General features: G+C 33.3%; 1 protein-coding gene across 1 annotated transcript; it reads right to left on the reverse strand.

Annotated features, from left to right (window-relative positions):
- Nucleotides 1–7087: 7087 nt before the first annotated feature.
- On the reverse strand, nt 7088–10345 carry LOC149248330 (mannan endo-1,4-beta-mannosidase 1-like). The gene is made up of 5 exons (XM_089458403.1): nt 9567–10345; nt 9229–9423; nt 8986–9108; nt 8177–8370; nt 7088–7923 (listed from the first exon to the last, which is right to left on the reverse strand). Exons 1-5 carry the CDS (start codon nt 9894–9896, stop codon nt 7482–7484), a joined length of 1284 nt encoding a protein of 427 aa, XP_089314529.1. The 5' UTR covers nt 9897–10345; the 3' UTR covers nt 7088–7481.
- Nucleotides 10346–11151: the final 806 nt, after the last annotated feature.

Raw genomic sequence — 11151 nt, forward strand, 5'->3', positions numbered from 1 at the left:
ATCTCTGTACTTATGTTTATTTATGTACTTTATTGCATTCCTGCATAAATCCGGATCAAATATATATGCATAAACCATAAGGGTATGAGGTCAAAGGGAAGCAGAAAATATTTTACAAATTGAAGAAGAGCTTGTATTGCTTAAAATAGGTTCCAAGGTAGTGGTATCTAAAATTTGACAAGTTTATGTCTAAACAAGGTTATACTAGATGTCACTCTGACCATTGTGTTTATTTTAAAAGGAAAAATGATGGCAACTATATTATATTTCTATTGTATGTAGATGGCATGCTTGTTGCAGGGTCTAACATGCAGGAAATAAATGTGCTCAAAGGAAAATTGGAAAATTCATTTGCAATGAAGGATTTGGGTGTTGCAAAACAAATCCTTGGTATGAGAATAACTAGAGACAAGAAAAATCACAATTATCATTGTCTCAGAGTGAGTACATATAAAAGGTGTTGGAAATATTTAATATGCGAAATGCAAAACCAGATAGTACACATTTGGCTAGCCATTTCAAACTAAGTAAGGAGATGTGTCCAAAGACCCAGGAAGAGATGGATTATATGTGTAAAGTTCCATATGCATCAATTGTTGGAAGCTTAATGTATGCAATGGTCTGCACAAGACCTGATATTGCACATGCAATGGGAGTTGTAAACATGTATATGAACAATCTAGGAAAAGAGCATTGGATGGTAGTGAAGTGGATTCTCAGGTATTTGAGAGGTACCACAAATAAAGAATTATGTTTTCGAGGTTCAAACATTGCTCTACAAGCATATGTTGATACATATATGATAGGTGACATAGATAATAGGAGGAGCACCACAAGGTATGTGTTTACTGTAGGTGGAACAATTGTCAGTTGGGTTTCAAAATTGCAAAACATTGTTGCACTTTCAACAATGGAAGTAGAGTATGTTGCTACTACAGAGGCTAGTAAAGAAATGATTTGGTTACAAAGGTTTATGGATGAGTTGGGAAAGAAGCAAGAGATGAGCAGGTTATATAGTGACAACTAGAGTGCCATTCATATTGCAAATAACTCAACATTTCATTCCAAGGCTAAACATATACAACTCAAGTACCATTTCATATGGTCAGTGTTGGAAGATGGACAATTGAAGCTGGAAAAGATACACACTAGAAAAAATCTTGTAGATATGTTAACAAAAGTTGTAATGAGGGAGAAATTGAGTTGCTACTTAGTTTCAATTGGCCTTCAAGAATGATGATGAAGATGAGAAATAGCTAGGTCCAAAGTGGAAGCATTTTCCAACAAGCGAAGCATCGATGGATTTGATATAATCAGTCTCTGGGTGGGAGATTGTTGGATGTGGAGCCTGATTATCTTCCTGATTCATAGGTCTTGTTTCAGTCGTGTTTGGATCACAATCCCTGACAAGGGGGTGTGGGGGTAATTTCCCCCCCACTATTTCTTCCTGGGGGGTATAGGGGGGATGGCTGCATGTTTGGAGCCCCCCTCCCCCCCCCCCTCCCTCCCTGAAGCTAAAAATAGATGAAAAATTTCCTTGTAAAATATTTTAATTTCGTAGTCAACCTGGGTCGTTCATTAGGAAGATGATCTAATGGTAGAAGTTATGTTTAATTAAGGGTTTTTTTCACTAGAAGGAAAACCCTCGGCTTATATGAGGGAATTATATTGCAGATGTGAATTATTATCCTAAGCGAGAGAGAGAGAGAGAGAGAGAGAGAGAGAGTGTTTGTGTGAGAGCGAAGAGGAAATTACAATGGATCTATTATAGGTTGTATCTCTTCATTTTGTTGGATAATATAAAAGGAAGGACTAGCTGTTTCTCCGTGGACATAGCCTAAATTGAGTGAACCACGTATATCTGTGTCTCTCTTGTTCTATGCATTTCTGTATTTATATTTCCGCAATATTTTGTGTATTTCATTGCTTCGTTAATTAATTTCTAACGTGATTAAACAAGGCTCAAATCCATTACAATAAATACCCATTATGAGCTCAACGTGTCATATGCAAGATACAAGAATTGAACCTAGGTTAGGAGGATAACAACATTTCTCTCAATCACTTGAGCTAAAAGCTCTTTCTCTCTCTCTCTCTCTCTCTTTCTCTCTCTCTCCTATGAAGATCAAGTGGTTGTAGCAAGAAATATCATAAACCTACATATAACTCACATAATGCAACCCATCACATGATTTATTAGCCATTCACACACCATTAAGTAAATTAAAACTTTAATTGGCTATTTATAGGGTCAACTTATATATCTCCCATAACTAACATCAACCACATTGAAAAAAAATTGACAGTTATGTGACCCGTATAAATTCATAGACTCGGCTACTCTATGGCTCATAAATGACCAAGGACTTGTTGAAACATGACATAGTGAGTGTGTACATACCAACTTAAGCCTCCCATCTCATCAACACTCAATCCTTTGGCCTTCCTTAAGGTCTTATCCAACATAAGGTTGTGTATAAGTGAATGAGGAGAATTTGCATGAGACAAACTCATGAATACCTTCTCCTCCATCTCAAACACCAACCATTTGAGGACATTCTCGAATTTCTTCTCTTCCACTTTCTCCAAACCCTAGCTTTTAGTTTAAGGATTTACTTTAATGTTTGCTTGCTACGAAAGGCTAGGCTAGGCTATGTTTATGTTTGTGCACTAGTTAACTAATCCACAACTAAGACTTTTTTAATTACTTTATATTATACACATGCATATCATGCTCTTCTTCTTGGGATGCTCCTTATTGTAGTTACTTTGATTTAGTCTAGGATGTAGCATCTAACATTTATCTTTGGTGAGACCATCTATATTACATTGGTTGTAATGAATATTTGGATCTTTGCACTTATGCAAAGTAGTGGTAGCCTTATTACCATTCCTTTTATACTACTTGTTATCCTCTTTGGTAAAGCCCTTCTATTTTTTCTTCTTTGAACCACCTTGGATTTCTTCTTATTTATTTTCAAGTATTATGCTTACACATAAGATTGAAGATCATTACTTGCATCCCAAATGTGCCTTAAATTACTATCCAGGATACCCAATTACTTGGTGACTATATGCAAGTTTTATGGAGATATGCCTAAACGAATTTTATTTATTTATTTAACCTAATAAGAATACTCTTGTACACTTTTCCTTTTCCCCTTTTGGTAGTATTTCCAAAGAATCATTTCATCTTGATCATACCCAAGAGGATAGCACTAAGACTTGATGAGGTTTTTGAATACCCATCACTTAGTTACCACTTCATTATGACCCTCTAGTCTTAGTGTCGTTATATAACTTTTTACAATGTTCAGGCATGGTCCTCTAGCTTCAGTTGAGAAAAAATTATTTTTTGTTACACTTATTTTATGGCCTCTAAAATAAACCTCTATTTTCCACATCTAATGATTCAACTTAACAACATTGGCCTCACCTTGATATGTCTTGATATCTACTTTTTTTCCACTTTGAACAAAGGTTAAGAAGACTTATCATCAAATATTTCCTTTTCTTTCTTTGGATCTCATTCATCATTAGGGTTTCCATGAGCATTCGTTTTCTAGTTATACACAACCTCCTCCTTGAAGGGTTCTAGTGTTTCCACTTTAAATTTCCATACTCATGCCAGATATTGGAGACTTACTCTTATAATTTTAGAAATATTTCTTTTGATTCATCTTCTGGTATATTTTCATGTTGATCTACCATATATGAGGCTTAAGGTTGCATTCTCTCCTTCCTTGTGCCAATATCTAGAACCTTAGGGTTTATTTATTTCATTGTCATAAGCCTCCAAAGTCTAGAGATATTGTAATTATTTTACAAGAACACTAAGAAACTACTTTGATATCAATATGCAACTACCAAGTGCAAGCGATGAAAAATTCATATATTGTAGAAGTTTGGTTAGTCAAGTCCCTACCATATTCTAGTCAAAGGATGTTAGCTCAAGTGGTTTAGTGAACAATTGGTTTCCATAGCTATGTGGGTTCAAGTCTTTGGGGCCCTTGTTGGCATTTATGAAATGGTCATATCTGGTGTAATAATGGTAGCCTATGTGATCGAAGTTACATATTATCCAAAAATTCTCATTATGATTAGAAGAAAAAAATGTCCCTACCATCCTGTATTAGCTAAGTAGGTGTAAGGTTCATTGTCACATGGGGTAGATGTCTCACATGAGTTAACACCAAAAACCTGCAATGTGTTTTTAATATATTTGTCAATATTTAATGTAAGCTACATATTATAAGTTTTTCTCTTCTATCACTCAAGCCAAATTGGGAAATATTTGTGTTGTAAATTTTGTTCCATATTTGTTTTTAAGTCATGCATGACCTCAAATCGTTAAGCACTTTTTGTGTTGGTATATATGCTTACAACTTACCAAGGCCTCAATTGTAAAGCATCATTACTTAATCATTGCTTAAGATTTCATTTTTTGAAGAAGATGTTTCTAGATAAATTGTTTGGTTAAAAGAAATATTTTTTTTTCCTTTGCATTGACTGTGACAACTAGAAATTAAAAATGGCCAACAGCTCCCTCCTAGACTATAAATTAGCAACACTAAGGCAATATTGTCATCAGTTGAAGACAATCACATGCTCTTTTAGTGAAAATTATACCTAAAATTAAACAGAGAACTCTAAAGAGACATTTTCACAAGATTTGATGGGTCACTGATTTTGAATGGTAGAAACTGCTAGGTACTAGAAGGGGGTGGAATGAAATGGACGATGTACTATTTTTTAAGTGAAAATTATATTTGAGGCTAAAATGAGAACCTTAAAATTCCTCACTATAGGACAAATGGCTTGTTTGCTTGATCAATTATTTGTTATGGGTTTTGATTAATGACATTGATAACTAGTAATTAAAAATGGCCAATAATTCCTTGCTAGACTATAAATTAGCAACACTAAGGCAATGCATTGTCATCATTTAAAGACAATCAAGTGCTCTTTTAGTGAAAATTATATGTGAAATTGAAAAGAGAATTGTTAAAAGCTCTTTTCACAAGGTTTGATCGGTAGTTAAATCAATATGGGTAGAAGCTGATAAGTACTAGAAAGGGGTGGATTGAAATGGAAGGTGTAATGTCTTTTTAGTAAAAATTATATTTGAAGCAAAAGGGAGAAACCTAAAATTCCCTACTATAAAACAAAAGCTTGTTTCCTTGTACAATTATTTATTACAACTTTTGTATGCTAGTTGAAAGCAATATGAGCAAAACATCCAGATAGAAAGACAGGAAGAATTTGAGCAAATACATCCATATAGGAAAAAGATAAGAGAAGAATGTGATGGGAGGCTTACCTATGAGTAAACTTTCTTTATGTTTTTTTACTATATTAACTTTTACTTTGTGAAATCCTTATTTTTTTGTCATTGAAACATTATTTCATGTTATTCACCCATATTTATTTATTATAGTTCTTGCTACCTATGGAAAGAAATATGAGTAGTAATGCCCAAGTGTGAGGAGGATTATGATTAATATTTTCTTCAACGTTGTTTAATATTTAATAGCCATGGTAATCGTTAAAGATAATAGTGGAGGAAAAATCTAAGAATATCGACCTACATTGATGCCACCCCTTGTCAAATTCATAACCAAAACTTTAAGACCCACAACAAAAGATATCTAGCCCAATCCATTAATATCACTAACGAGAAAAGGAAGGCATAAAATTTAAACAAGAATATGAATTAATTTACATGGAGAGACTCTAAGAATAATGATGTAGTATAGTAGCATGAAAACATTATGTGATTAGGTTCTATGTAACCACCTCTTCCAGATTTCCAATTAGCAATAAGCATTTTTCATACTTTGCTTCCATTTTAGGGGCAAATAATTTATTCATCACATTTGTAATTCTAAAAATCTAGCATAACTGAGTTAATTTCAGTTATAGTAATTTAAGGTCACCACCTAAATTCTTACTTAGAAATATTTAAAACTCATTAGAATCATTTACAACATATTAGAAATCTGAAAGTAAATGCTTCCGGCAAAATTTGCATGATGAAGAAAGCAAAGTTCATAACAAAATTAGGTTATTCAAAAATAAAAAGACTTGTATACATGTTGCTTACCTTTATATTGTTGCCATGTGAACAGAGGTTTTTAAAAACCAAGCAATTTCCATCTAACAAGCATAGTCATTCACAAGTTACTTGTACCCACTACATGTGATAACAATGCCTAGGGCAATGAACTATAGGTGGTGCCAAATAATTTCCAATAATATTTTTTTTTGTAAGTGGTATTGAATTTAATAACTTCAGGAGTGACATTAGTATTGTTGTTTATATTTATTGTATTTGGAAAAACTTATTAAAGAATCTCAATAAAACCTCAATATTGCTATGTCTAAATGAGCTAAATAAATTATCTTAATATGTCAATTAGATTTAGTTTAAATAGTGGAGAAAAATGTAATCCTTCCCACCCATATTTATTTCATACAATTAAAACACCACTTACTGAATATTTTCCAAAACACATATATTTACATTCTTTTATTTTTATTTTCATAAATATTTACTTAATATTTAAAAAAATATCAATTAATCATATAATAATTTTCAATTAAATTTACTACCTATTTTACAATAAAAATATATTCAACTTAAAATATTTCAATAAGATAAAAAAGTTTTTAAAACTTATTAAAAATATATATATTAACTAAAAAAAATTCTAATTAATTTTATTACACATTCCATTAATAATATTCATAAACATCGTCAATTAAAGATAATTATATGCTTATTCTTAAAAGCATATTCAACTATAGATTCAATATTTAGTATTAATCATAAAGAGTCAATATTATAAAATATCTAGAAAATATGAACAATTTAAATGATTTTTTTATTTTTTTTAATTGGAATGAAGTAAAAAAAATAAAAATAAAAAATTATCAGATTAAATAAGTGGATTAAGTTTTTTTTGTTTATTTATTATTTAATATTTTTGTTTATTATTGTTAATTTATCATTCAATATTCTTGTTTATTATTTAATATTTTTTAATCTCAATAATTAGTGAAAAGTCCGCCCAAACTTTAACAAATATTAATCCTATACACAATTCCATCGAAATTTTTATATTTATAAAAATAAAAGTATTCTAGATCTGCCTCCCAAGTCATCTGTGGGGCACCTAATCACATATACATGGAATAGAGAAATGGCAAATGGACGTTATAGAATGTTGCCATCTCATGGAGTAAAATACGCCTCGCCCCCACCCGCTAGTTTGGTTTGCATTTCTCATTTCTTGCACTGGAAAGCCAGGATTCAATTCAACGATAACTTAACTTGTTTATTCTATATTGGCTATATTCATAATTTTTATCACTGAGCTCTGGCCGCTTCAGATTTCACTCATACCTAAGAGGACTCAGAGCAAACATACAGCACCTATCACTCTAATCACCAAATATGTGTGCAAATTTTACAATCAAACTCAGCCTTTGATCGATTCCCAGTGCCATCTTACCCTTCTATATGCATGGACCTGATTCTTCTCAAACTCATACAGTCTCGTGAACAAACGAGTAAGCTCAGCCAGTTTTTGAGACTGACCAGAAATGAGAGCTGCTGTTGATGGGTTCTGAGACAAGACAATCTCATACCCATCTCCATATGAGCTCATTCCTTCTGCCATCAACTGCCAAAACATTGCTCCTCCACCTGCTCCTACTCTGCTAGCAGAAGCATATATGTGTCTATAGATCACATCAAATAAATGGTCTCTGCCTCCCATGCCGAATCCCCGGTCTTTGGATGATTTCCCAAATTCTGCAAACAGAACTGGTTTGTTCAGGATTCTGCTTCCATCCTCCAGATGGGTTTCTATCCAATTCTGCAGAAATGCAAACTGGGCCTCCTCATCTGATTTAGCAAGCCTTCAAAGTTGCAAACACAGTTCCATAAATTAGTACAAGCCCTACATTATCATGAAATAATAAACACCTAAATGCACTGCCTGCCTGTAAGAGAACGTGAATGAATAAGGCACCAGATGTGTCTCAATCAACAACTCCTGATGTGCCCTAAATCTCATATATACATACTGATAGCAAGTCTAGAACACAGATCTATGTTTGAAGAAACAGATTGACAACTTTTTTTCACTCCAGTAGACTGATAGGGACTGACCAGATATCAGGATAGGTATGAACAGTTGCAAAATCAATTCCTATGACTTGGTTATTGGTGATAAAATCTGTTCCCACTGAGAATCCTGGATTGGCCTCTGTTTTGGACTCTCCATAAAATCCTTCCAAACCAGCCTCCAGAAGATGGTTTCCATCAATGGATTTCACATGGCTAGCCATCTCCTCTATCCATCCCTGTTTTCATCACAACCAAATCAATACCATGTCTCATTACAACAGTCAAACACAATCATGATCAAATTATTACTGGAAAGGGAAATCATGAACAAAATCCCACCAAACTAGGAACCTAGAACAGATCTCAACTATTTAAAACTTTCATAAATGTGCTGTTCGACCATGGCAAGAATGGACCTTAAAACCTGACATCCTGATCCAGCATCCTTGATTGAATCTAGGAGTAGATTGGTTTTCCAGGCTTTCCATTTTTCAGAATTTTGATTTAAAGAGAAAGGCTGTTATAAAGCATATAAATCTCAAAGTACAAAAACTCTTATAAACCATATAAATCTCAAAGTACAAAAACTGTTATAAACCATATAGATCTCAAAGTAAGTAGTCTAAGGGGTTAGTTAAATTCGTTGTAGCAACTGTTATTGGGCATTTGGTTTTGACTAGTTCTGTGAGAGCAGGTGCAAGGTCTAGATCATAGTGATTGAGTTCCCAGGTACCAAACAGATCCCAATGAGTGAAGTATATTAGTTCAAACTGACAAATTTAGAAATACCATTCACTAATATGAAAAAATATCCCTTAAAATGTGCAGGTAAAATTTTCATATATGCTGACCTGGATGGCCATCCCTGAAGGATCACTTTGACAACGAGGCTCGTTCATTAATTCCCAGGCAAAGATTGTAGGGTCATCCTTGTAAGCTATTCCAGTAATGCTGTTCACTCTGGTCAACACAGTCTGCAGGGAAATGCATTGTTGGATACAGAGTTGATTAGTTTCCTGTGTGCACATCTTTCTACAAAGAGTTCCACGTATGCACATACTTGGACAGAGACAAACATTTATATACCCTGTTACCTTAACATGGTTCTTATAATAGCCTCTAACAGTTGGATTGGTGAAGAAATCATCCTGAGACTTGAGTTTCTCTCCAGCATTGCGAGCCCATTGCACATACTGGGCCTTTCCTCCAAAGTTTATATAGTTGTTCACCAGGCTGAGTATCAGTCTAATGCCATACTTGTTGGCCTCAGAGATCACAAAGTCGAGGGCCTTCATTTCAAAAGAGAGACACCAAAACAACCCCAAAATTCAGAAAAACAAACAATGCCAAGCAAGAGACCCAAATACAAAAACTCAGAAAAATAAGTGAAAGGCTTGAAGGTTTGATGTGTCCCGGGTCCCATGTGCAGGACCTGAAAGACTTGTTCATTATATACACCAGGAGAAGTCTGCAATGCCTTGTACTTGCCATCGTTGAAGGCCCAAGTCCTGGCGACATTAAGCCCATGAGCTGCAGCTTGATCAAAAACAGAGGTAACTTTATTTCGCTGTGTTGGATCTGTTGCTATAGTCATTAACCAGTAAGAGTTGAATCCATTGACAAACAGAGGGTTTCCATTGATAGTGAAATAGGTGTCCTCTGTCGTCACAAACCCACTTACTCCTGCTGAAGCTTGCTGAAGAAAACTAAGAAAGAACAAACAGGGAAGAGCCCAAACGCCCATCTGCAGACCACAACCCATTTGAGTTTAAAAAAAGAAAAACTCAAGGAACATCAGAAAACAATAGGCTTTCCCATATTTACAAGTAAAAACTACTCAAGGAGTCTCTCTGCATTGCTGAGCACATCTCCAAACAATGAAAAACTGACTTTAAGATAATACAGAGATGTATATAGGGGTAAAGATATGGCAAGTTATGGCCTGTTAAATTGACAATGTATGAGAGCTGGTAGTACAAGCTAAGTTCTTAGGGGTCACGGACAATGTATGAGAGCTGATAGCACAAACTAAGTTCTTATGGGTCACGGAAAACCGTCTGAGAATGGCAGAATGGATTGCAGTAATGCCCACATGGGGATGTTCGCTATCTGACACAATCTGTCATGGTGAAATACCATCAGGGGAATAACTTTGTAAGAAAAGGAAAACGAAGAGAAATTGAAAGTGGATTTGATCAATTGAGAAAAATGAAAATGGATTGATGGAATAGCATCAGTGGAATAACTTTGTAAAAAATAAAACAAAGAGAAAAATGAAAGGTAATTTGATGTGAGTGAGAAAAATGAAAAATGGATTTGAACCAGATAAGTTTAGTTATGCTATTGGCAAACATGTAATTTGAATTCATCAAGCTAAATTCATTTTAACTGAAGTAAATAAGTAAATCTGGTTCAAGTTTTACTCTTGAAACTGTTTATATCTGGATACATCTGATCTCTTTAGTGGCTAGGTCTATAATGCTATCACAGCTGTCATAGAAGGTGACTTGTTGGTCCTTACCGTGAATAAAAAGGTGTGTTTTTTCTTTTCTGATTAGTGATATATTTAGCTACTATAATGAAAAAAAAGTTTTCTCTGGTTTGTATGAATAAAAAACTACAAATTAAGTCACTTGTATTATAACTTATACATCAAGATAATACTGTGCAGAGATTTTTTTTTAGAATTAATATATTTTATTCGTTTTCTTAGAAATTATCACAATAAAATAGTAAGTAGTGTTTAGTGTTTGTATCTTAAAAAATTAATATATATATATATATAAATAATTAAAATATTTTTAATATGTTTTTATATTGAATTAATTTATTTTTAGTGTGTTGGGTGTTCTAATGTCAATATAAATATTTTGATTTCGTAAAAAGAAAAATAAAATAATTAGTGTAAATCTTTTGATAATTAATAATTTTGTTTTTTTTTATTTATATATTTTTAATTATAAAATTATAAAGTTAAATTAAACTATAAAATTATCGTGGTTTACAAGTTTATGATA

The sequence above is a fragment of the Pinus tabuliformis genome, chromosome 7 (genome assembly GCF_031772625.1).
Source record: "Pinus tabuliformis cultivar Carrire ecotype Pingquan chromosome 7, CPIR1, whole genome shotgun sequence".
Classification (NCBI taxonomy): Eukaryota; Viridiplantae; Streptophyta; class Pinopsida; order Pinales; family Pinaceae; genus Pinus; species Pinus tabuliformis.

Excerpts from the sequence above, each read along its gene's own strand:
- LOC149248330 (XM_089458403.1), bottom strand. The coding sequence starts at position 9,896 with ATGGGTTGTGGTCTGCAGATGGGCGTTTGGGCTCTTCCCTGTTTGTTC. Across the intron at positions 9,109-9,228 it reads ATTATAAGAACCATGTTAAG|ACTGTGTTGACCAGAGTGAA; the intron begins GTAACAGGGTAT and ends ATTTCCCTGCAG. Across the intron at positions 8,371-8,985 it reads CTTCAGGGATGGCCATCCAG|GGATGGATAGAGGAGATGGC; the intron begins GTCAGCATATAT and ends TGATGAAAACAG.